General features: G+C 48.9%; 1 protein-coding gene and 1 long non-coding RNA gene across 8 annotated transcripts in view; one reads left to right on the top strand and one right to left on the bottom strand.

Moving 5' to 3' along the window:
• Window positions 1-2640, bottom strand: part of LOC147917949 (uncharacterized) — a 33229-nt gene extending 30589 nt beyond the window's left edge. For 2 of the 3 annotated variants that reach the window (XR_015555105.1, XR_015555102.1), the window contains exons 1-2: window positions 2356-2638; window positions 155-260 (exon numbers count right to left, since the gene is read on the bottom strand). This is a non-coding gene — a long non-coding RNA (uncharacterized LOC147917949). Of the gene's footprint in view, window positions 1-154; window positions 261-2355 lie in introns of all 3 variants that reach the window. The other variant, XR_015555106.1, reaches the window with a different exon arrangement.
• A 302-nt stretch (window positions 2641-2942) lies between these two features.
• Window positions 2943-26371, top strand: CGN (cingulin). Of its 5 annotated transcripts, none has more exons than XM_087443204.1 (21): window positions 2943-3005; window positions 8752-9627; window positions 10381-10481; window positions 10635-10704; window positions 10790-10885; window positions 12366-12493; window positions 13154-13274; window positions 13628-13840; window positions 14273-14421; window positions 14675-14807; window positions 17550-17750; window positions 18096-18302; window positions 18691-18948; window positions 19870-20040; window positions 20867-21028; window positions 22407-22496; window positions 22977-23060; window positions 23173-23291; window positions 23607-23715; window positions 24106-24269; window positions 24585-26371. In XM_087443204.1, the coding sequence occupies exons 2-21, from the start codon at window positions 8767-8769 to the stop codon at window positions 24724-24726; spliced, it is 3579 nt and encodes a 1192-aa protein (XP_087299330.1). In that variant the 5' UTR covers window positions 2943-3005; window positions 8752-8766; the 3' UTR covers window positions 24727-26371. The 5 variants fall into 5 exon arrangements, 3 of the variants coding, with proteins under 3 accessions (XP_087299330.1, XP_004436074.1, XP_087299320.1); XM_004436017.3 differs by having other exon boundaries at window positions 13154-13286; XM_087443194.1 differs by lacking the exon at window positions 2943-3005 and adding an exon at window positions 3549-3622 and having other exon boundaries at window positions 13154-13286.

Raw genomic sequence — 26371 nt, 5'->3', positions numbered from 1 at the left:
AGGTCTCCAGGCCTTAGAATTACTCTGGCCCTCGGAATTACTCTTGTCTTCGGCAGCTCCAGCAATCTGGTGAACTAAAGTTATCTGACTCAACTTCCTCAACTCCCCACTCTTTCATAGATGATCTTCCAATAAGTTATATAACAGACCTTACCTTTTCCTCTAGGTCCAGGCTTCAACTGTTCTCTCTCTCTCCTTTATTTCTTGAATCTTGCTTACTCTTTTGGCTTATTCCCAAAGTATAACCCAGTCTCTCCTTCCTAAAAACAAAACAAACATGAAACTTCTCTTTTCTTTCACCTTGTTTTTCTTTAAGTCAAGGTACCCTTCTCCTTCTCTTTTCTTGATATACTTCTGTTATTGCAGTCTGAGCTGAGGGTCTACCACGCTGCTGAAACTGACATCTGGAAGATCAACCAAAACTTCTAAATGCCAAATTCCAGTCTCTGCTCCTACTTGAACACCTCTCTTCCAAGGACTTTCTCACTTACCTCTCTGAATACTCCATCACTGATTTTTTTCCCCCATCCCATATTACTTAACGTTTGTTATTTGGTCCTCTTTGCAAACTTTCGCATCTATGAGGATAATTCTTAGATCTATCTCTAGCCCTAACTTCTCTTCTAAGCTTCATTTCCAGTTGTTTGCTAGACTTTTGTGTGTGTGTGTGTGGATGTTCTACCTACTTCTCCAAGACGGCAAGTTCCAAAGTTAATTTATTATATTCTTCCTCCTCTACGTCCTCCCCAGATCTTTTCTGTCCCCTGTCCTTTCAATCTCAGCCAACGGGGTATATCACCTCCTTTCAGTTATTTATCTTTAATTACTCTTCCTGGGTAGACTTCCCTGCTGCTCCATTTAGGAACCAGTCACAGATAAACAGCTGATCTTTGAGAAAACAATTTCAGTAGAGTTGTTAGTGGTAGTGGTGATGGTCTGGGGAACTCAGGAAAGAAGTGAGGAAAGCATTATGGGACAGGAATTCGGCTCCAAATTCACTTCTTTGATGAAACCTTTTCCAATTTACCTAGAACTTTCTCTTTTACACCATTTCACAAAAGTAAAATTACCCTCTTGAATACATATCAATGTAATTTATTTCTTCTTTCTGGATATATTATATTTGCTCTAATTTTCTACCTTTGCCATATTTATAAACTGGCCAATTTTGCCAAATTGTAACATTTCTCAAGGAGAGGGACCACAAACTCTGGAAAACAGCCTTAGTGTCACCTTTACCACCTGTGCCTGATGATGGTGTCCCTCTGAGACTGAGTGCTTCCTTGAGGAACAGATAAGGAAGATGGTGACTCAGAGGCTTCGTGGTTTTTCCTTGTAATCTGTATTCACAGTGCTGGGGTGGGGTGTCTCTTTTACTACCCTGACTTTGTATTAATTACAAATACACTAAGTATCCTAATTATTAAGGTGTTATCCAGGAGAGTTCAGTTGTTTCCACTTTTCCAATATCTGGGTCAATTCAACAATCTCACACTTCAAAAAAACCCAAAAAACCAAAAAACAGCTCTTTAAAAAAACTACCCCAGGAGTCTGGAGACAATGTGGTCCTGGAGGGACCTTCCTTTTCTGATCTCCACCCCTACACCTTTTTTGCTGTTCCTCCCTGGGGTCAAGAGCTGGGTGGATGACTCTAACCGTATATAAAGCTTCCCCTGGAATGCAGAGCTAGCTAAGGAACTGGTAGGTGGACTTTACCCTCCAGGACCCACACCTAGCTTCCAAAGGATGGGGGCGGGGAAGGAAACGAGCCAACGCACCAGCCTGTCAGCTGCATTTAAGATTCCTTTACAACCCTAAATAGGTACACAATAAATATTTGTTGAATCAGTAAGTGAGAACAATATCCAGAGCCCAGCAACGTAAGCTCGGTCAATCTCTTTTTCACATTTCTGAATGGTTCGAATCTAGGAAGCCAGCTTGCATGCTGTTTAAGCACAGCTAGCGTAGCAGCAGAGTGCCTGTAGTTTGCTGAGCACCCTGACTCACTCTTCTGAGGACTGGGATCAATGTCCCCACTTCTTGAAAGGCTAAAGTAGATTTACAATCTGGAGTTGAATCTCCTTCCCTTTAGAATGAGGGTTATTCCTATTCAACGTAAATTTACATCCCCCTTCCATGTAAACTTAATATCCCCCATCCCACTCATTCAACAAATATTAAGAGCCTAGTACGTGCCGGTCTCTGTCGTAGGCGTTTGTGATAAAGCAGCGAACAAAACAAGAGATCCTTGCCCTGGTGGAAATTATCGTAGGACGAGAGACAAACAATGAATATGATTTTTAAAACTGAGTTATACAGATTGGAAGGTGATAAACACTACGGAGAAAAACGTACCAGGCTGGAAAATGACTTGTGGAGGCCAGGGGGCAGGGGAAGAGAATCCTAGATTGGGGTGCTGGCTCAGGTTGGGGAAAAGGGAGACGAGCCGAGGTGGAGGAGGCTCTGACGTCGGGAGACCGGGGAGGTATTTTCTGCAGAAAGTGACCGAAGAGTAATCTGGTTTATGCCGACGCTGGTGAACGGCAGAAAGGGGTCTGGACCGAGATTCCCGTTGAGAACAGCGGAGGCCGGCGTTCTATTCCCGCTGAGGCGAGAAGATGCTCTGCCGGACGGCTCCCGGGGTCTGGGCCGGGGCGGTGGGCGGGCACGGGCGGACCCTACGCCCCCAAAATGGCCTCCTGATGCCCCTCGCCGCCCCGCCCCCGGCGCTCCGCTACCCGCCGGCCCACGTGACCGGCCCACCCGGGCTGGCGACCCCTGGTCCGGGTCCCCGCGGCGGCCCCGCCCCTCACGGGAAACGGACCAACCGGAGAAGGGCAAGGCGGGGCGGGTGGTGACAGCCAATGGGGGTGGAGCTCCGGAGGGGAGTAACAGGTTGGTGGGAGGGGGAGAAAGAAGGAGGGAGCACCGAGGGACAGAGGGGGAGGGCCCGGGAGCCGCGCGTGCAGCCCTGCCCGAGCCCGGGAGCGCCGAGCCCGGCTGGGGTGAGTGAACCGGGCGGGGGCAAGGGCACCTGAGAGGCAAGCGTGCCGTCAGGTGTACCCCTGAGGGGCGGGGGTCGAGGCGATCAGAGATACCCCCATCCTGGGAACAGGTGCTGAGTTGGAGAGAGGAGGAAGGGAGGTCAAGATAGGCTGGGAGTACTGATTAAGAGCTGGCTCCTACTCTGAGGTGCCGGAGGCAGCCTGGGAAGGTGCCAGAGGCAGCCTGGGAAGGTGCCAGGTGAGGGGCACTTGAGGCTAAGGCTATTCCTAGGGCAGGAAAGCGTCAGGGCCAGGATCTCTCTGGAGGTCAGACGCCAGTCCCAGGGGCAAAATTTCTCTTGGAGACCAGGATGGTAGGGGGAAGGAGTTAGTCTCAGTTGGGCAATGGCAACTGCTGCCTGAAGTTCAGAGACATAAGGGGGAGGGCATGGAGAGATGCTGTCTCCCTGAGGTTCTTCCCCCTACTGCTAGTCTGAGCTGGCGCTGACACCTCCCTTCTGGCTTTGGGATGGCTCTGAGGTATGGAATCTTTCTCTAACCATTCACCTGCAGGGGAGGCCGGTTGCAAGTAAGAGACACCGAAGGGCAGGACTCAAGAGGGTACCCCTATCTCTTTGGTAGGTGTGAAACCATTTAAGGCATTCAGTTTCTGTCCTCCTTTGCCTTCATGCCAGCGAGAATTTTTCCTTCTTCCTCTTGAGAGAGTGCTCTCTAAGAGAGGAATATGAGGAAGCATAGATCCCTAGGCCCACAAAATATCTAGACATACTTTTTTCTAAGGCCTCATTCTGGGGGCCAATGTCAAACCCTCTCCCCAAGCACACATACTTTCTACTGTAGTTCTAGATGGGGCCCTTGGGTGAGGTTTGGGAGCCTAACCAATTTCCTTGATGCCTCTCAGAAGATCCCCATGACTCCCTGAAACCCCATCAGGCGTCCCTGACTCCTGGATCATGATGGCTGTCAGACTGGCAGTAGGCACTAGCGGTGTGGGAAATAGGCAGGACTCCTCAGGAGACCAGAAGACTAGGGGAGTTAGCACATCCAAGGCTGCAGGCTAGATGAGAGGTGCACATTGGGGCCCAGACAAGACTTCTGAGGCACATTCCCTTGCCTTAGGCAGGTAAGGGAACCAGAGCCAGCCTTAGCTTGGCCCCTTTGATGCCCTGCCTGAGGAAAGTTGTTGTAATTGGGAAATAATTAGCAACCGTTGTCCACAGGCTGCCTGCACGTGCCTCTGTGCTTTGTTCATCTTTGATATTTGGGAGTAGGGGGCTGGCTCTAGGGGACTGCTAATCCAGATTTGCCTGACCCTAAGAGGATTCTGGCTTTCAGAACTCTTCCTGCTTTTCCCAGGCTGACCTGCATGCCATCACCCCTGTGGGAGGTGAGGAAGGGGTAGGGCTGCTTCTCTTCATGTCAGAGGGGGAGAACTAAGGGCCAGGGAGGTGGCCTAGGCTAGTGTGGGACCAGGAATGCAACTTGGGGAACTTGAGAGGGAGGGGTATAGGGAGACAAAGTCTTCCTGTCACGCACTGGCCTGTCACTCACTAGGTTCTTTGTGCTCCTCCTGCCTGTTCCCTCTCCACCTTCGGCCTCCTCCTTCAGAGCCTTGGCATCTAGGCTGGACAGAGTCCCTGCCCATGGTTTTGCCCCCTGCCTCCTCTGGGGTGGAATTTCTCTGGTCTGCTTTACAAGCTGCCAGTGGAGTCTCCCTGGCCCTCCCCTTCCCCTTGCCTCTGAAACCAGTCCAGCCAGTTTGCAGGGGCCCTGTTCCTCATTGTGTTTTTTTCCCCACTGGCCAAGCAGCTCTAGCCTGGCTCTCAGGTTTCGCCTTTTTCAGTGGACCGAGCCAGGAGTCCACTTGGGGGGTTCTTTTTGGATCTGCAGGGAGCCTTCTTGTCTCTGTAACTCTTTATGAGAAAATAGAGGCTGAATGATCAAGGTCACTGAGCTGTCCTTTTTTATTCTGACCATTTGCTTTCCTTGTACCTCTGAGAGAAGTCTAATCTCTATACCTCTACTTCTCTCATTTTCTAAATCTGCCAACTGTGTAGCATCTAGCATATGGCCCAGCCCTGTGTATGTCAGTTCTTCCTCCACACACCCGAAACCACCCCGCCCCCACTTCCTGCCAGGAGTCCAGAGACCCTGTCACTCCCAGTTGGAAGCCAGATGCTCATAGCTGGGCCAGAGGTGATGGAATTGGGGCAGGGCAAGCTAATGAGTAACTCAGGGAGAAGTGGCTGTCTGGTACAGGTGCAGAGTGTCCTCCCCCTCCTTGCAGGCAGGAATGGCAGAGGCAGGCAGATGAAGCTGAATTAACTTGTGGCCAGGTCTCTTCCCAGAGTACAGCTGGTGAGGAGCGCCTTGGGCACATACTAGGCGAGGGAAAAGCAGGGTCAGGCATCTGGTGAGAGCAAAGGCTCTGGACTTCATGTTGCCTGGCGCTAGATCACTGTTTACCTGCCTCTGGGGCTTACGCAATGCCTGGGAGCTGCCTTGCTCCCATGGCCCCGCCCTGCTATCCTCTGTAACTGAAGGCAGATAGGTTTCGAGTTTTCCATGTTGAATCATTTAGAGCCCTGCTTTCTGACCCACGGGAAAGATCCCTTCAGCCCTCCTGGCTCCTGACCCACGTGTCCTGGGACTGAAGGTGGTTGAAGTTAGGGAGTTACTGGAACCTGGGGGTGTACTCGATGCTACCTCTGAACAACTTGGTGCTCTTGGGCGGGTGAGGGGCTGTGCACTCTGCTGGGCCTAGGCTGGGAACTCCTTGACCTGGATCTGGAATATCAGTAGGCGTACTGACAGGGTAGAGCTGCATCATGAATAAATCATGTGACTTCTGAGAGTTGGCAGTCTAGGCACATCTGGTTCCAAAATTATGACTGAATAGGGCAGGGAGTCCAGGCCAGGAAGAGGTCCTGTCACTGGGGCAAACGAGAAATGGCTGTGAGGGATCTTTGGGCAAATCACCCTGCGGCTGTGCGAGTCTGCCTTGGTTCAGGATACAACCTTTAACAAATATTTATCGACATCTACCATGTGGCAGGCTCTGGGGTCACAGGAGATAGCTGAAAGTCATGGTCTTTGCCCTCTAGGAGCTTATAATCTAGTGGTGGAGACAGACAGGAAACAAATCATGACTCCTATAAATATATAAAAATAAACTGAGGCAAATTCACTGAAGGACAATTGTAGAGCATATAACATGGCTCTGAACTAATTTGTGAGAGGGGGTGGTCGGGGAAGGCTTCTCTGAGGAAAGGACATCCTTCTATGAACGAGGTGAAGCTGAGAAGGTCCTGTTGGAAGGAGCAGTGCGTGTACAGGGTAACATTTGTTGTCAGCGTTGTGACAGGCATATGCTGCTAGGTGGGTGCATATTTAACATCTTGTCATTTTCCCTCTTTTTATTAAAGTAGAACCTAAATAATTAAAATGCAAAAATCTTAAGTGTATAACTTGATAAATTTTTAGTTGTATATACCCATGTAATTATTATTGTCTAATTCTCACAGGTAATTACCTCATGAGATATTGTCATTATACTCATTTTACAGATGAGAAAACTGAGGTCAGAAAAGTTGTGATTTGCCCAGGGTGATATACATCAAGTGAAGAGCAGGGCTAGGATTCCAAGCCAGATCCTGACTCTAGTCCAGTACCTTTTCTACTGGATGAGTGGTTTGGAGAACTTACCCTTTTGCCTTGTAGCTTCTTTTCTGGTCCCATTCCTTACTTGAATTCCAGCATAGGGCCCTGCCAAGTAAATATTCTGCTGTTTGGGGTATCTGAGTCAGAGGTTGGTTAAACTCCTCCGCAATGCCTGAATAGTGGAAGGACAGGGCTCCTTGGGTTCATGGGTGGGCTTTAAGATGTTCACGAACCTCTTGAGATTCTGTGGTAAAAGTCTGTGTGGGGTCTCTCCTGGAGGCAAGGTGCATTGCTTTCATCATTTTCTCCAATGGAGTCTCAACACCAAAAAGGTGAAGAACCATTGCCAATAAAGGGCTCCTCCCTCCATGTTCCTTTCGCAGGAGGGGAAGGGCTGGGAATGCTAGGAATGCTCTTCCTCCTCCAACAGAAGACTGTTTCCCCCAACAAGCCCTTTCTCACCTGGAGCTCGGCCCCTCCCTTCCCCTCTCACCCCAGGTTCCTGGGCTTCCTAGCACTTCTACAGTCACTGAAATGGGGCTTGCCAAGTTCCCTTGGCCCAGAGTTCCGTGGGGAGGTAGAGCTGGGTATGTTTGTGTCTCTGTCTGGCACATCAGAGGCTCCTCCTCCAGTTTGGTGCTAGGCTCTGGTGGAGATTAGCAGAAGGGGTGGGGAAGCTGGATTTTTTATTTGTTTGGAGAAGAACCTCTCCTCACCAAGTTCCTGGAGCCAGAACATACCTAGAATACATTCCATTTGCTGACTCTGAGCTTCAGCAATGTGGACCCAGGAACTGCCCTGTGGGGGGTCTTGTCTCTGGCCCTCAGATGGGACAAGTCTACCTGTCCTGAGGCCCCTTGGACTGGCACTCTTGAATCTTATTTAAATCTTTTCTTGAATAGGCAATACATCTACATGGTTCCAAATTCAAAAAGAGACAAGAAGATATACAGTAGAAAGCCAGTCACTCTCCCATCCTTGTCCCCAGCCCTCAGTTCTCCCAACCCATAGGCATCTGCTATCAGTTTCTTTTTTTTTTAATTTATTTTATTTTTTTCCCCCAAAGCCCCAGTAGATAGTTGTATGTCATAGCTGCACATCCTTCTAGTTGCTGTATGTGGGACGCGGCCTCAGCATGGCCGGACAAGCGGTGCATCGGTGCATGCCCGGGATCCGAACCCGGGCCGCCAGCAGCGGAGCGCGCGCACTTAACCGCTAAGCCACGGGGCCAGCCCTATCAGTTTCTTTAAGTATCCTCCCAGAAATGGGATGGCATACCTTGGGAGTCTTCTGTATTTTAAATGAGCTCTGGGAGTGGAGGCCCCCTTTTCTCCATTGGGATTCAGGTGTCTCTTAGGCAGGGCTTGGGTTCTGCATTCACTGGGGTGGGGGAGGCATGTGGTGATATATCTGTATGTTTGAAGATCAAGCAAAATGTTTAAACTCTTGACAAAGCCAGGCTCCCCAGAACTATATCAGAGGAAGTGGATTTTTCTGTGTCAGTGGGTCTCAAAGTGTAGAATCTGAACCAGCAGCATCGGCATCACTTAGGAACTTTAATATTAGAAATGCAAATCCTGGGGCCAGCCCAGTGGCGTAGTGGTTAAGTTTGCGCGTCCCGTTTTGGCTGCCTGGGGTTCAGTGGTTCGGATCCTGGGTGCGGACCTACTCACCGCTTATCAAGCCATGCTGAGGTGGTGTCCTATATAGAAGAGCTACAACTCTACAACTATGATATACAACTAGGTACTATGTTTCTCTTTGGGGAGAAAAAAAAAGAAAAAGGAAGATCGGCAACAGTTGTTAGCACAGGGCCAATCTTCCTCAAAGAAAAAAAAAAGAAAGAAAGAAATGCAAATCCTCAAGCCCCACCCCAGACCTAATAAATTAGAAATTCTGGGGGTGGGGTCCAGCAGTCTGTGTTTTAACAAGCCCTCCTGGTGATTCTGCTACTCAAAGTATGAGAACCACTGTTCTCTGTAGGAGGAACTGACAGGGCAATTAGCCTCATAAAAGCTGGGCAGGTGGAGGTTTCTGGGTTTCCAATTCTAGTCTCTCAGCTTAAACTCTTTTCTTCATCTTCTAGGACTTCCCCACACACATGGAGCAGGCGTCCACCATGGCTGAGCCCCGGGGCCCTGTAGACCATGGAGTCCAGATTCGCTTCATCACAGAACCAGTGGGTGATGCAGAGATGGGCACCCTACGTCGTGGTGGGCGACGTCCAGCTAAGGATGCAAGAGCCAATACCTATGGGGTTGCCGTGCGTGTGCAGGGCATCGCTGGGCAGCCCTTTGTGGTGCTCAACAGTGGAGAGAAAGGTGCCGACTCCTTTGGGGTCCAAATCAAGGGAGCTAGCAACCGAGGGGTCCCGGGTGCTCTGAGCTCTGACTCGGAACTCCCTGAGAACCCCTACTCTCGGGCCAAGGAGTTTCCTGCCCCCTCACAGGGCAGCATGTCTGATGAGGAGCCTGGGGCCCCCTGGAATGGAAGGCTACTCCGTTCCCAGTCCCAGGCCTCACTGACAGGCCCTGCCCTTATGGGTCCAAGCAACAGGAGCACCAGCCTGCTGGAGCTAGCCCCCCAAGGAGCTTCCCCAGGGAGCACCATTGACACTGCTCCCCTGTCTTCAGTGGACTCACTCATCAGCAAGTTTGACAGGCGCCATGGGGGCCAGGCCCGGGGCCGGACTGGCCGCCGCATGCGGACATTGCCCCCTGAAGAGCGCAAGCGGAGCCACAGCCTGGACAACCGGCTCCCACGGGACACCCTTGAGGAACGAGAGCGCCTGTCCCCCAACCACTGGACCCTAAGCGCAAAGCATGACAACCACTTGGGCAGCTCGAAACAGCCGGCCCAGAGCCAGAGCAGTGGCTTTAGCCGTTCCCGTCAGACCCAGGACTGGGTTCTTCAGAGTTTTGAGGAGCCACGGGGGAGAGCACAGGACTCTGCCATGCTGCAGGTCAGACCCCACCCCTCTGTGGCTTCCAACTCCTGGCCCCTTCTCATCAGCCCTGACCCACCAGCCCTGGGTCCCCATGCTGATTCCAATCACTAAAGGTAGAAAGCTTACCTTTTGTCCTCCACTTTATCCATCCACTTAGTAGATGATATTCACGTGTACAGATACTTGCCTGGGCAAAATTCTAAAGGAAATGGAACTAACTAGGAAATCACCCTTCAAGAGCATGGAGAGTTACTTATCTTCTACTTGTCATTGCCCGACCGTTAACTGTGCCTTGGTCACTAGCATTTGCTAGGTCTGCAGCATACGTAAGCAGGTTTGGAGGATATGAGCAGTTCCCTGGTGCTCTTGCCAAAACTCCACACCTTTCTCTCCCACTCAGGAATGCAAGTAAGTTGGGAGCGATTTTATTCTGAGACAGAGTTAAGCCTATTCTAAAAGTAAATCATTTACAAACTCTAGTACATTCACTGTCATTAGTGACAAATTATTTGTGACACAGCTCACAGCTGCTTGAGATCTGCTTGTCGAGGAAAATCTGGTTTGCAATAATAGTGAGAGGTGTATCCTGCGTGGACCTCTCCCTGGCCTGTGGCTCAGGCCTCAGCAGTGTTGCCTCTTTACCCCACTTCAGGCATGTTCATCATGCTTGAAGGACTTCGTCTCCCAACTTGCCACTTCTACTTCATCTGAACTCTGTGCACCCTTCTGGCTTCATCTTCCTATTTCTTTGGGTTTATTTTTTTGCAGTTCAAATCAACTCCAGACCTTCTCCGAGACCAGCAGGAGGCAGCCCCACCAAGCAGTGTGGACCATGTGAAGGCCACCATCTATGGCATCCTGAGGGAGGGGTGAGTGGGGGCCCTCCCAACAGTGGAGTCACATACCTCCCTTCTTTTCCTTCTAGCTTCATTCCCCATCCTCCTTGCTCTTAACCCTTCCTTCTCTCATCTCTGCCCCGTCTTTCCTCCCCTGACCCTTGCTTCTGTGCTTTTATCCTCCAGAAGCTCAGAAAGTGAAACCTCTGTGAGGAGGAAGGTCAGTTTGGTGCTGGAGCAGATGCAGCCTCTGGTGGTGAGTGGTCTTCTCATGGTGGGAGCAGGGCTCAGGCCCAGAATCTCGATGTGGACTCACTTCCTTCCCCCCATGTCTCTGGCAGATGGCCTCTCCTGGTTCTGCTAAGGCCCTGGGAGGGCAGGACGAACTCACTCGAAAAGTGGAGGAGCTACAGCAAAAGCTGGATGAAGAGATGAAGGTGAGGAAAGATTAGAAGTGCAGGAGGGATGAAGGACCACAGGGGAAAAAACCTTGGTCTGGGCTGGCTCTTCCAAGCAATGGAATGAGCACTGTGTGTCCTCTGGGACAAGAGACAAGAGGGTGTGCTAGTCCTAGCTAGGGCTTCTGGGGTTCTTTCAAGCTTAGAGAGGAAGAGCACCTTCAACAGGGGTCCAACTACTTTCCATTCCATTTCCTTTAGAAGTTTCCATCCTAGCTCTGCCATTTACTGGCTGTATAAATCTTGAGCAAATTACTTACCTCAGTTCTTTTCATAATCATAATAAATGATGACAATAATAGTAGCTGTCATTTATTGAGTATAATTTTTATAGTAGGTACTGTCCTAAATAATATGTAATAATTATAGCGACCCTATAAAGTAGGCATCCTGGACTCCTTTATGATGAGAAAATCGAAGATCAGAGAGGTTAAGTGAATTGCTCAAGGTAGTGAGTTGCAGAAAAGGAATTTAAAAATTCAGGTTAGTCTTATTCTAAAGCCTATGTATTCCCTTTACTTAAAAAAAAAAAAAATACTGCTTTCACCTCTCACAGTATTATCTTGTATGTAATTGGTACTCAGTGAGTACTGGATTGTAACCCCCTTTTGTTTCGTGAAAAGCAATGTAGTATAGTGGTTAAGTGGTGGGCTTTGGAATCAAAGTGAGTTCAGATCCTGGTGCCCTCACTTGTTGGCTGTGTAGCTGACCTTGGGCAAGTTCTTTAAATGTTTTAAGCCTTTGTTTCCTTAACTGTAAAGTGGAAATAATAATTGTACTGTTCTATTGCTGTGTAACAAATTACCCCCAAAACTTAACAGCTGAAAACAAACATCTCGCAGTGCCTGAGTGCCCAGAATCTGGGAACAGCTTAGCTGGGTGGTAGTTCTGGCTCAGGGTCTGTCATGAGGTTCAAGTTGAGGTCTTGGCTGGGGCTGTAGTCATTAGAAGACTTGACTGGAGTTGGAGGAAATGCTTCTAAAATGGCTTACTCAATGGCTGTTGGTTGGAGGCCTCAGTTCCTTGCTATGTGGACCTCTTTATAGGGCTGCTTGAGTGTCCTCATAATATGGCAGCTACCTTTCCCCAGAGTGACTCCCAAGGAGACTTAAGGAGGAAGCTGCAATGCCTTTTTATGACTTAGTCTCAGAAGCTACATGTCACGTCCTCCTTTTTCTATTTGTCTTAGAAGAGAGTCCCTAAGTCCAGTCCATGCTCAAGGGGAGAGGAATTAGCCTTCATTTTTAGAAAGGAACGTGAAAGAATTTGTCGACGTATTTTAAACCATCACAAGTACCGAGGCTTGTTATGAGGATAAATGCAGATTATATGCATAAGGTCCCTAGTACAGTGCCTGTTATAGTGAATGTCAATAAATGTTAGACATTCCCATCATTCCCGGTCCTTCTCAGAGGTTTTCCCTACTCTCCACCTGCTTTACTCGCCTTTCCTTTTCCAGAAGCGGCAGAAGCTAGAGCCATCCCGGGCTGGGCTGGAGCGGCAGCTGGAGGAAAAGGCAGAAGAGTGCAGCCGACTGCAGGAGCTGCTGGAGAGGAGGAAGCGGGAGGCCCAGCAGAGCACCAAGGAGTGAGTGCAGCTGATGGTGGGCTGCTTGCGGGCCTAGGCCAGAGTTAGAGGCTGCCCCCAGGGCTGAGGGAGATAGAGGGAGATCTCCAGAAGCTGAGAGGGGCAGACAGAGATGGTTTAAAGATAGGACCTTTCTCTTTACCTTCCCTGTCAGTAATGCTGATAGTACATGAGTTAGGCTACCTGGGTTTGCCTCTGTGCCTCAGATTCTTAATCTGTAAAATGGGGTTAATAATAATACCTATCTCACAGGATTGTTGTGAAGATTCAGTCATTCATTCAGCAGATATTTTTGCAACAAATACTGTGTGGCAGGTACTCATCTAGATTCCTGCGGTACATAGTGAACCATATAGATGAAGAGCCTGTTCTTCAGAAGTGTAGATTCTAGTGAGGGGGAACAGACAGTAAACAATGAACATATTATGTAAATAAATTTGTTACATGTGAGAAAGTGATAAGCAGAGTAGGTTAAAGCAGATCAGGAGGGCTGGGTTGCAGAGGAACAGTTTGCAATATTAAATAAGGTAGTCAGGGGAGGTCTCATTGAGATTTGAACAAAGACTTGAAGGAGGTTTAAATGAATTAATGTATGTAAAATGTTAAAAAAAACTGCCTGACGCATAGTGCTCAGTAATGTTATCTATTATTAATTATTAGGCTCCAGAACATGAAGCTCCTTGTGGACCAGGGTGAAAGGGTACGACATGGGCTGGAGACCCAGGTGATGGAGCTGCAGGACAAGCTGAAACAGGCCCAGGGTTCTGAGCCTGCTAAGGAGGTACTGATGAAGGTAGGGAACAGGGTTGGGTACCCCAGCCTCTGCTTTCTTTCAGCTAGAGTATCCTCAAGTCTGCTCATCTATACTTTCCCTAAAGTATGGGGAATAGGTAGCTGATTACAGGTACCCCTTAGTGTGCTTTCAGGCAGATTCAGTGGCACGGTGGGCTAGAGTCCGGAATGAGGGATTTCCTTTATCCAAACTAGGCGTCCTGGAGGGCAGAGAGCATCTGGTACCGTGCCTAACAGATACAAGGTGCTCAATAAATATTTTTTGATTGACTGAATGAATGAGTTAATAGACAGTGGATCCTAATGTGGTCAGCTCTGTACTTCCACCTTCACTTTCCCCAGGACCTGTTAGAGACCCGGGAGCTTCTGGAAGAGGTCTTGGAGGGGAAACAGCGGATAGAGGAGCAACTGAGGCTGCGGGAGCGGGAGTTGACAGCCCTGAAGGGGGCCCTGAAGGAGGAGGTGGCCTCCCGTGACCAGGAGGTGGAGCAAGTCCGGCAGCAGTACCAGCGAGATGCAGAGCAGCTTCGCCGGAGTATGCAAGATGCGACCCAGGCATGTGACAAGAGCAGGGGAGAAGAGGGCAACCCCAGGAAGGGGGCTGCTTTGAGGTCTTAGTATTTTTGGACTTTTCATGGTTGTGAGTGGAACTTCCCCTAAAGGACACATGTGAGATGTAATGAAAATCTTGGTCAGGAAGCCTACAAGGGCAGAGGGAGGGACTGCAGGCCAGAAGTACCATGAGGGTGTTTGACCAAAGTCCATAGGGAAATAACTGGGGGAGGTTTCCTGTAGATGACAGAGGGGTGATCTGTGACTTGGGGAGAGAGCCTCGGCTGGCATTGTACCGGGTTCCACCAGGGTGTCAGGGTGCACAGCTCTCGTGATGCCTCTGGGCCTGATCCTCCCCTTCTACACACTCACACTTTGGTTTGACATGAGCTCTTCCCTCTGAGCCTCCTGGCCCCCGACTCTCCCCTTCCTTAGGACCATGCAGCTTTAGAGGCTGAGAGGCAGAAGATGTCAGCCCTGGTGCGGGAGCTGCAGAGGGAGCTGGAGGAGACCTCAGAGGAGACAGGGCATTGGCAAAGCATGTTCCAGAAGAACAAGGAGGAGCTTAGAGCCACCAAGCAGGAGTAAGAACCTTGCCCCTCTCCTGGGAATACTTATCCATGATTCTTGTATCCCAGTTCCTTTCTACCCATGCTGCGCTCTTTACTTTCCCATTTCTCAAACTGCTCTTCTCCATATCCACCTTTCTTCCTCCTGAGAGTGGGTGCCCAGTGTATTGGCATGCAGGGAGGTGGTTTTCATTGTCCTGCTAATCTCTCCCAGGCAAGTGGCCTGACCCTGTTCCCTTTCCCTTTTAATTCACCTGTCTGGGCTCAGACTCCTGCAGCTGCGGATGGAGAAGGAGGAGATGGAGGAGGAGCTGGGGGAGAAGATGGAGGCCTTGCAAAGGGAATTAGGGCAGGCCCGAGCTGGTGCTGGAGATATTCACCGGATGGAGGAGCTCAAGAAGGTACTTAGGAGTTGGAGGGCAGAAGGTCAGGCTGCGGTGATGGGCATCCGCCTCACCTATCTATGAGGGGCACTACACTAGTGTGGCTATCTCCTGTGGGCTTGGTTTTCAGGCCCCATCCTGCCTGTTCCACCTTATCTCTTTCCAGCACACACTTTGATCCAGCATGGCTGGTCTCCTCATTGCGTTATAGAAGTTTCTAACGGAAAGGACTCTCAGTGGCCAGGTTGGGTTGTCGCCAGGGGCTGCTGGCTGCCTCCCAACTGACCTCATGGGGAGCAGCACTTAGGTGGATTTGTGAAACTCCGGGTCATTTTTGCAAACTCGGAAACCTTATTTGGTCAGCATAGCAAGAGTTGCTCTGTCTCTCAGGAAGGACTCATTAACTCCATTTATGAAACAAACGTTTACAGTTAGAATGCCAGTTTATTAACTTACAATGAAAATTGCCATCACATGGACTGGAATACTTGCATTGGCATGGCCAGCTGACCTACTTGGGAAGCCAGATTGTAATTTGAAGGCTGCTTAGAGAGTATAGAATCTAGACACAAGGAATTAAATGTTTCATCATGCATGGATATTTTATAAATGAGAAGGTCATACAATTGAAGTGAATATACAGATAGTTTCTTCATATTCCTGGTATTAGTTTATGAAGGACAAGAAAGCAACTAATTATTCTGGATGATTTAGAAACTTAGAAAATATTTTCATTAAGTATAGGGAACTGGCATTTATGGCCTCCTGAGGCTCCTTCTAGGTCTACATTTCTTTGATGCTCTATGCTGGATATGGAGTAGGTGCTCAGTTAACAAGTATTAATTAATCAATGCTTGCTTATTATGCCTTTACTGTAAGACTGCCTAATTGTAATCAAGGTAATCATATTTTTAAATTAGTAAATAAATATAGCTCTAAACAATGATTTTTCCAGATAAATAAAAGCCTGAGCTTACACAAAATATTTGATGGAGAAAACATAATAAATGTTAACCAAATATACTTTGGTGGTTATGAAATGAAAAGTACTCTTAGATTTTTACTATATTGTTAAGAAGTTAAATATCAAGGATGGTCTGAAGTCTGTTTACTACATTAGTTGACATAGTGAACTTGGACATTGCTCTGGACAATCTCATTTGATTTATTATGCTGGATAAAGCTAGAAAGCTAAAAAGTAATAACTAGTGTTTCATTTATCTCATCTACTGTTTTTTTTTTGTTTTTTTGAGGAAGGTTGGCCCTGCGCTAACATCTGTTGCCAATCTTCCTCTTTTTTTTTTCTTTTTTCTCCCCAAAGCCCCAGTACATAGTTGTGTATCATAGTTGTAGAGTTGTAGCTTTTCTATGTGGGATGCTGCCTCAGCCTGGCTTGATGAGCGGCGAGTAGGTCCACGCCCAGGATCCGAACCGGCAAACCCTGGGCTGCCGAACCGGAATGTGTGAACTTAACTGCTATACCACTAGGTCGGCCCCTACTAAGTGTTTTATATGAAGTATTTAATCAATAAACAAAATATACACTAGAAAAACAGACTAACCCAGGCCAATGTAGATCATACACTGTGCTATTTTTCTTTTCTTTGTAGTTTAGTTTTGTTAGTATCTTATGTTGAAGACTCCCTATATATTATATAACCTTTCAGCCTAATTATGGAACTTTCTGAATTTCAGAAGTAGCTAATAGCTAAAGAATTAGAACCAGAACTCATATTTTAATTTTTTAAAAAAGAAATCAGAGCAGCACCAGTATTTATTGTGTCACATATTTTAGTTTTCAACATATTTTCTTTTTTTTTAACAGCCAATCCTCTTTTATCCAGACTGTCATCTATTCTCACTCTACGTAATTTTTTTTAATGGAGATTTATTTCACATACCCTAAAATTCACCCTTTTAAAGTGTATAATTTAGTGGTTTTTAGTATATTCACAAAGTTGTACAACCATCACCTCTATAATTACAGAACATTTTTATTACCCCCAAAGAACCCCATATTCACTAGCAATCACTCTCCCCACCCCCTGGCAACCACTAATCTACTTTCTCTCTCTATGGATTTGCTTATTCTTGTCATTTCATGTAACTGGACTCCAATAATATGTGGCCAGGTTTATCCATGTTGTAGCAAGTATTAGTACTTCATTACTTTTTATGGCTGAATAATATTCCACTGTATGGATAATACCACATTTTGTTTATCTGTTCACCAACTGATGGACTTTTGGGTCATTTCTGTATTTTAGCTATAATGAATAATGCTGCTGGGCCGGCCCCGTGGCTTAGCGGTTGAGTGTGTGCGCTCCGCTGCTGGCGGCCCGGGTTCGGATCCCGGGCGCGCACCGATGCACCGCTTCTCCGGCCATGCTGAGGCCGTGTCCCACATACAGCAACTAGAAGGATGTGCAACTATGACATACAACTATCTACTGGGGCTTTGGGAGGAAAGTAAATAAATAAAATCTAAAAAAAAAAAAGAATAATGTTGCTGTGAACATTTATGTACAAGTTTTTTGTGAACATATGTTTTCAATTCTCTTGGGTATATACCTAGGAGTGGAATTGCTAGGTCATATGATAACTCTATGGTTAACTTTTTGAGAAACTGCCAAACCACTTTCCCAAATAGCCACACCATTGTACATTCTCCCCAGCAATGTATGAGAGTTCCAGTTTCTCCACATTCTGGTATCCCAGGCTGGCTCTCTCTGCCCTGTCACCATTCCCCTTCCCTTGTAGGAGCTGCGCCGGACACAGGAGGAGCTTAAGGAGCTGCAGGCAGAGGGGCAGAGCCAGGAGGTGGCTGGGCGACAACGGGAGCAGGAATTGGAGAAGCAGCTGAAGGCTGCTTCTGATCGAGGCCAGGAGCTGGAACAGCAGAACCTCCAGCTACAAAAGACCCTCCAGCAACTGAGACAGGACTGTGAAGAGGCTTCCAAGGCAAGGGGAGTGGGCACAGGGCTTAGGAAGTGGAGGCTGAGGGGTCTGGAGGGCTGAGGAACCAGAGGGCGTGGAAAATTACCTATCATGGGTATGTACAGACCAGATCCTTGGTCCTAGGTGTGTGGTTAAAAGCAGCCAGGATTTGGCAGGAGGAGGCCAGGCTGTACCTGGTGACACCCAGTGCATCTCTATAGGGGTGGGATTCTCAGGGAAGCCTCTGGCTGGCGGCACTACCCCTCTTTAAGTCTCATTCTTGTGGACTTTCTTTGGGGTGGCTTTCCTGGGAGTGGTAATGACCTGGAGCCTTGGGGTCTGAGCCGCCGCTTCCTGAACTGGCCGCAGGCTCAGATGGCAGCAGAGGCAGAGGTGGCAGTGCTGGGGCAGCGTCGGGCAGCAGTGGAAGCGACGCTTCGGGAGACCCAAGAGGAAAATGACGAATTCCGACGGCGCATCCTGGGTCTGGAGCAGCAGCTGAAGGAGGCGCGAGGTTTGGCGGAGGGTGGGGAAGTGGCGGAGGCACGACTTCGGGACAAGGTGCAGCGGCTTGAGGTCAGTGCTTCTGGAGACATCATTGGCTTCCTCCTGGCCCTTTCTCTTCTCATCCCTGGCTAAATACTCAGCCATCAATTTTATTTTGTCCTTAGTGTGCTTCTGTTTGCCTCCCCAAACCCTCTGGTAATCTTGGGTTTATTTCCTGGAGTGTGCTTTGGTGTGAATGTCTCAGCCTTTGAACCACTGGTGTTTTGTCTTTTATCTCCCACCCTTTGCATGTTCTCTGTGTCTTCATTTCTTTGCCGGTTCCTCTGAGCCTGTTTTCATTGCCCACCTTTTTCATAAATATCTCTTCCTCTTTCCTCCTATCTACTCACCTCCAAATGGCTTGAGCCCAAGCTTTGCCTCCTCTCAGTCCACCCCCTTTACCTCCCCGCTCTCCCAGGCAGAGAAACAGCGGCTAGAGGAGGCCCTGAATGCAGCCCAGGAAGAGGAGGGGAGCCTGGCAGCAGCCAAGCGGGCACTGGAGGCGCGGCTGGAGGAGGCCCAGCGGGGGCTGGCCCGCCTGGGGCAGGAGCAGCAGGCACTGAACCGGGCCCTAGAGGAGGAGGGGAAGCAGCGAGAGGCGCTCCGGCGGGGCAAGGCTGAGCTGGAGGAGCAGAAGCGTTTGCTGGACAGGACTGTGGACCGACTGAACAAGGAGGTGGGGCACGAGTTGGCCTGGGCTCTTAGGAAGAGGACCAGCTCATACCGAAGGTTGCCTGGGGGATGGGGCTGGGAGTAGGGGGTCAGCATGTGTGGTGTTTGCTTTCCTCAAGTTCATTGCTAGGGAGGCAAGCCCAAATCTTCAGAGAGTGGCATCCTCTCTACTTCTCTTCCGTGTTTTTGCCTTTCTCCCCACATCCTATTTCTTTGGTTTTGGTCCTTGGAGAATGTCTCCTGGGATTTTCCCTTAGAAGTCTATAAGACCTAAACACAAGAATCTTCATTGGTAGAATTTTATATTTGGGGGAGGGGAAGGAGAAAGGAAGAAAAGGAAATAAATTGCTTTTTTTGTGGTAAAGTTCTCCTAATCTCTTACTTTAAAAACTAGAGCAAACACCTAATGTATTTCATCAATTCTAAAATGTACATCGTATCATCTCTGAAATTGAGTTGTATCTTATAATTAATGGTATGTCATGGTTCAACTGGCACATTTTCCTTTCTTAGTGGTATATCTTATAATCATTGTCATCTTGGGTTCGCTGAAATGAGGTCATTTAAGGCTTACTTTGTATCAGGCACTGTTGTGAGTACTTTACATAATTAACTAACATAATTTTCACAACAACTTTGTGATGTTGGTACTATTATTATCTCATTTTACAGATGGGGAACTGAGAGCCAGAGAGGCTGAGTAACTTGCCTATGGTTACACAGCTAATAAGTGGTAGAGCCAGGATTTGAACCCCAGCAATCCATATATTACTACTAGCCATACTAGGGACCCAGGCCCAGGAAAGAGCAAGAGAGGGCTACTTTGGCAGGAAGGAGGCTCTGGGAGAGTCTTGGCCCAGAAAAGGGACACAGGCTTCTGTTAAAGAGGTGCAGGGCTGAAAACTCTCTTTTCTCTGCGTCTCAGCTGGAGCAGATTGGGGATGACTCTAAGCAAGCCCTGCAGCAGCTCCAAGCCCAGCTGGAGGATTACAAGGAAAAGGCCCGGCAGGAGGTGGCAGATGCCCAGCGCCAGGCCAAGGAATGGGCCAGTGAGGCTGAGAAGACATCTGGGGGGCTGAGCCGGCTTCAGGATGAGGTAGGAGCCTAAATGGCAGGAGCGTGGGAAACCTCCCAATGTCCTTGGTTTGAAGGTCATTGCCTCTTAACTAAACTTGTGGCCAAGGGATCCTGCGACCCGGATTTAGGTCTGACCACTTGGAGTGACATACTAAGGTGAGGGAGGGCGGGAGGAGCTGTCCACCCTGGGTACAGACAATAGGGCATGTGTTGTCTGTAGAGCAGGGATTTTCAAACTCTACTGCATATTAGAGTCTCCTGGGGAGATTTTTATTTTTATTTACTTATTTTTTGGCTGAGGAAGATTCACCCTGAGCCAACATCTGTTGCCCATCTTCCTCTTTTTGTTTGAGGAAGATTCACCCTGAGCTAACATCTTTGCCCATTTTCCTCTATTTTCTTTTTTTTTGTATGTGGGTCACTGCCACAGCATGGCCGCGGACTGGTGGTGTAGGTCTGCACCTGGGAACCGAACCCAGGCCGCTGAAGCAGAGTGGCACTGAGCTTAACCACTAGGCCACAGGCCTGGCCACGGGGCTGACCCCTGGGGAGATTTTTAAAAGTTCCAATGCCCAAGCTGCGTCCCGTACCACTTAAATCATAATCCCTGGGGCTGGGACCCAGGAGCAATGGTCTAAAAACTCAGGTGATTCCAATTTGTGTAGAGACATTTAAAACAATAAGAAAAATGGATTGAAAGTCAGTCTGCTTTTTATTATCACCATGCTCTGGCAGTTTTAAAGAATGTCAGTGATGAAATATTTCTCCCCGCAGGGGTGGACTGCTCCCACCCCTCAACCCTCACCTTATTTCTCCTAACTGTTGCATTTTTCCCTTCTGCCCAGACCCAGAGGCTGCGGCAGGCCCTGCAGGCATCCCAGGCAGATCGGGACACAGCCCGGCTGGACAAAGAGCTGCTGGCCCAGCGACTGCAGGGGCTGGAGCAAGAGGCAGAGAACAAAAAGCGCTCCCAGGATGACAGGACCCGGCAACTCAAGGGCCTTGAGGTGAGGACATTGAGGGGGTGACCTGTGGTGGGTGGAGGGGGATGGGGGGTCTGGGTCTTGGCATAGGTGGGACTTCTATGGGGAAAGGAACCAGGACACTCCAAGCCTCTTTCTATACTTTTTTGTTAGTGCCATTCAGTTGATTCTAACTCCTAGCGACCCTGTGTACAGCAGAGGGGAACCCTGCCTGGTCTTTTTGCGCCATCCTCTCACCTTCTGGTGCTATATCAGACAGTGCTCTGCTGCTATCTGTAGGCTTTTCCTGGCCAATTTTTTTGGAAGTGGGTGGCCAGGTCCTTCTTCCTAGTCTGTCTTCCTGCTAGCGTTTGAAATGCTGGTGGCATAGCTTTCAGCATCACAGCAACACGCAGCCACCACAGTATGACAACCGACAGGTGGGTGGTGTGGTTCCCTGACCCAGAAACAAACCCAGGCTATGGCCTGGAATCTTAACCACTAGACCACCAGGGCTGGCTCTTCCTATACTCAGGATAGGAAATTGGCAGCCCACAGCTGATGAGTTTTGTTTGACTCAGTTTTAAAAATCTTTGAGTTAATTGCCAATGTTCAGAAATTTATAGATATCACATAAAATTTTAGATTTCTGGCTTCCTTTATACATCTGGAAAATACGGTAACACTGAGCTTCGAGTCCTGAGTTTTCTGCATGGCGGCAGTTGGCTAGAGCCGAGCAGTAGCTTCTCCCCTTTCGAGTGAACAGTGGTCTTCAATTTGCTCTATTTGGCAATAATAATAACAGCAAACAGTTATATATTGTGCTGTATGCCAGGCACTTAAGACTTATTTAATCCTCAGAAGAACCATGTGGGGTAGGTAGTCTTGTTTTCTCCATTTTATAGATGAGGAAAATGGAGACACAGAGAGGTTAAGCAACTCCATGGCTCCTCTGCTAGGAAGTGGTAGATCTGACTTTCAAACCGAGGCAATCTAGACCCAGAGCCCATACTCTTAGCCTCTGCATGGTACTGCCCGGCTTGAGTTTGCTTCCCCAGTCTGTACCCTGGTGCTTCAGTTTCCAACTGTCTCCATCTCTGCCTTGGCTCAGGCACTTGGCTTTCTCTGTTTTCCCATTAGGGAAGTTGGGCTACCCCAGTGAGGAATAGATTCTGGGGTTTGTCATCCTGCCAAGGGGCCAAGACCAGAGCAGGCCCCACCCTTTCCCCTTGATGCCATACCTTGTCAGCAGAGGGTGCTAGCTCCATGGTGGCTCCTGGCAGGGGCAAGGACCAATGGGTTATGGGAATGTGCGAGAGAGAAAAGTCTGTGAAAGCTGGAGTTTGAGAGGGTCCTGATCAGAGTTTGGCATTCTGGTGTCCAGCATTTGGGGCAGAATTAACCTGTTGTCCCTCTGCCACAGGAAAAAGTCTCACGGCTAGAAGCAGAGTTGGATGAGGAGAGGAGCACTGTGGAGCTGCTGACAGATCGGATGAATCGCAGCCGGGAGCAGGTAGCCTTACCCCTCATCTCTGTCTACCCCTGACTACAGAACGTCTCAAAAACAACTGTCCCCTCCCATCTTTCATAATATGGGGAGTTCTGGCTGCAGAATCTCTGCATGGCTGGCTCTACTTCAGGGTCTCCTCTGCTTTGGGACGGGTTGGCAGGTTTCCTCGGGTGGAAAGAAGCCAGGAATTTGAGTGGAGGAAGGAATCCTGGTGGCCTGGGCTACTCTCTGATCTGAGTCTGGGCTGTTTCCATTGAGAAGAGATGCTAGCTCCTGGTAAGACTGAGGAAGCCCTGTTTAAATTCTGTGACTCCTTTTATTTGAATAGGCTGTGATTTTTTAGTTGCCTGGGAATTTTTGGGACTCAGGGTTCAGAGAGCATCCTACAGTTACTCTGCCTCACTTGGTTCAGCTTGCTGGTTCATCATTAGCCCTCCCCAAGTCTGGTTCATCTCACCCATCCCCACTCACCCACCCACTCAGGTGGACCAGTTGAGGACAGAGCTCATGCAGGAGAGGTCTGCTCGGCAGGACTTGGAGTGTGACAAAATCTCCCTGGAGAGACAGGTGAGGGGGGGGAGTGGGGAGTCTTGGGGGTAGACCCCAGGAGGCGGGTAGAATGACCACAGAAGAGACCGGCAGTGGAATGCTAACTGTGGAGGCTTCCTGTCTCTGTCAGAACAAGGACTTGAAGAGCCGGTTGGCCAGCTCAGAAGGCTTCCAGAAGCCCAGTGCCAGCCTCTCTCAGCTTGAATCCCTGAATCGGGAGTTGCAGGAACGGCTGCAGGCTGAAGAGAGGTGACACGAGCCCATCCTCCATCTCTCCCTCTGGACTTTTCTCCTCTGGGGCTTCCTCCATCTTACCTCAGACATGGCCAACGTGGTCTGATCCTTAAGGGGACCTATTCTCTTGATAGGGACCAGAGAGAGGTGCAGAAATTCTGAAATGTGAATGACCTCTACCTCCCTAGTTCTTTGGTTCTGCCCTGGATTCTTCCCAGCCTAATGGTGGAGCTAATGACTGAGCAGAGTCCTTGGAGGCAGTAGGGAGCCAAGTAAGGGTTCTTTTAGAAATGGTGATAGCCACAGACATCCCCCCACCCACCCTCTTAGGGAGAAGACAATTCTGCAGTCCACCAACCGAAAACTAGAGCGGAGAGTTAAAGAGCTGTCCATCCAGATTGACGATGAGCGGCAGCATGTCAATGACCAGAAAGACCAGGTAAGGATGACAAGCAGGGCCAAGCAACGATATGGCAAACATATACTATGTGTCTGCTTGAAAGCCAAGGGAGACCCCATCTCCTAGGTTTTCCAAACTTAGACTTTCCTTGTATAAGGACAGAGACTCTAGACTGAAAGGACTGGATTAGAGCAGTCATAGTGAGCACATGTATTGAGTGCTTATGATGTACTAGGTTCTCTTTCTAAGTCTTATGCATGTATTAACTCATTTAATCCCCAAAGCAAACTTGTAAGGTTCAGGAACTTGCCCATGGTCACAACATTTTCCTAGGGGCAACATCCCTTGTCAAGATTGCTGCAAGGGAGGGTCTGAGGCCATGGTAGCAGCAGCTGCTTTTCTAATGTGAGGACTTGGTATCCTGCCCAGCTAAGCCTGAGGGTCAAGGCTTTGAAGCGGCAGGTGGATGAAGCAGAAGAGGAGATTGAGCGACTGGATGGCCTCAGGAAGAAGGCCCAACGTGAGCTGGAGGAGCAGCATGAAGTCAATGAACAGCTCCAGGCCCGGATCAAAGCCCTAGAGAAGGACTCCTGGTATGTGCTGCTCTTCTGCTCCCGGCTCCTTCGGGATAGTAGAGCAGGGCGGGAATGGGCTCTCCTGAGCTGGATAGGAAGAGGATCTCTAAGATGGGACTTCACAATCACTCATTCCTGGCTGGAAGCCCTATGATTATCTCTTAGTATCTCAGCCCCCATCCTGTATCCCATCTCCCCAGATCTCTGATTAGTGGGGGATCTTGTGAGTAGCTTTAGGCCTTAGAAGAATTGGGAGTTTCCTTATCATGAAAAGGGTGGCTGTCTCAATCTTTCTATCTCCCTCCCTTACCAGTATTCCTCTCTCTGACTCAGGCGCAAAGCTTCCCGCACAGCTGCTGAGTCAACCCTCCAACATGAAGGGCTGAGCTCAGATGAGGAATTCGACAGCGTCTACGATCCTTCCTCCATCGCATCACTGCTTACGGAGAGCAACCTACAGACCAGCTCCTGTTAGTTCATGGTCCACAAGGGCCCAGAAACCACGCTTGAGGCTTATCCTCGCCAGCCCTGCTCTGCCCTGCCCAGCATCTGAGTCCTCATTCCTATGGGCGACCCAATTATTCAGACCTAAGACAGGGAGGGGTGTGAGTAATGGTGATAAAAAAAGGCATCAGCACTAAGCTGGTTGACGGACTTTACCTTTCCTCTGGAGGAGTAGATATTTTAGGCCACCTGAGCCCTCTCCTTAAGTGCCGACCTCTCCCTCTGCTCCCGCACGATGATCAGCATATAGACTGAGGGAGATTGAGCAGGATAGGAAGAGATAGAAATTGCCATGTATATAAAGCTTTATTTCTTTAGCCCTTAACCCTCAGGCTCAGGGAAATTCCCTATGTGATTCTGCTCCCTTGACTCCTGCAACCCATTTTCCTCTCACTCCGGAGCAGGGTAAGGGGAACATTATGGGTAATGGACATGCTGGCATGACTCTACCCATTTCTCAGATGCTCCTCTTTGCACAGTTATGGGGCTCATATGGTAGTCCCCACCCCTCTCTATTCCTATATTTTTTATCTTCCCCAAGCCAGGATCCAAGGGACCCTTTCCATCTTCCCCATTCCTACCCTCCTTCTTTCTTCTCAGTGCCTTAGCCAGGGTGAGGAGATAAGGATGCTCTTCTTGCCTTTTATACCTGTACATACATACCTCTCCAAGGACAGCCTTTCCTCATCTGGGCCCTCAGCTTTCCCTGCTGCCCCAGTGACTGGTCGAGAGAGCTACCAGCTTCTCTGCTGATGACCCTCTGGAAGAAGGACTTTGGTAGGGCCTCGTTCGGCTCAGGGTTTCCATCCTTCCTCCTCTCCCTCTGTGATTACGGATGTGTTTATAAGGTGGTTGTACCTGGGAACCCTGACAACTGTCTACACAAGTTCAAAAAGCAAAGATTTCAGTCCCTGTGGCCTTACTTGTGGCTTCTCTGACCAGATGTGCCCAACGTCAATAGGGGACTCAGGGACCCACATTATCTCAGGAGGTTGCACCTGATACAGGACTTCCTGCCTGGGACTAGAGGCTGACTCTTGGTAGAAACGGGAAGAGGCAATGGAGGTTTTGGGGAGAGCGATGCTCTGGTAGGGAGGAGATAAGGGAGATGATTCACCTCTCTTATTTCCCAAGCAGGCTCTGTAAGGAGCTTGGGGAAGGAAGAAGCCTGTTCTCACCAATGACTTGTTTTTTTGTGTGTGTGAGGAAGATCACCCCTGAGCTAACATCCATGCCAATCCTCCTCTTTTTGCTGAGGAAGACCGGCCCTGAGCTAACATCTATTGCCAATCTTCCTCCTTTTTTTCCCCAAAGCCCCAGTAGATAGTTGTACGTCATAGTTGCACATCCTGCTAGTTGCTGTATGTGGGACGCAGCCTCAGCATGGCCGGACAAGCGGTGTGTTGGTGCGCGCCCAGATCTGAACCCGGGCCGCCAGTAGCGGGGCGCGCGCTGTTAACCGCTAAGCCACGGGGCCGGCCCCTCACCAATGACTTGTAATTTCATGATTTAAAAAAAATTCCTCTATTTTGCAAATCATGTATTCTCTCCCAATCCAATCCAGCCTTGATTTTATTTTAAATTAAATATTAAAATTATATATATATATACTGCAA

Source organism: Ceratotherium simum, chromosome 2, assembly GCF_057802395.1.
Source record: "Ceratotherium simum simum isolate JZ-2026a chromosome 2, ASM5780239v1, whole genome shotgun sequence".
Lineage (NCBI taxonomy): Eukaryota > Metazoa > Chordata > Mammalia > Perissodactyla > Rhinocerotidae > Ceratotherium > Ceratotherium simum.
The sequence above is the reverse complement of the archived record's forward strand: the minus strand, read 5'-3'. Positions and strand labels throughout refer to the sequence as shown.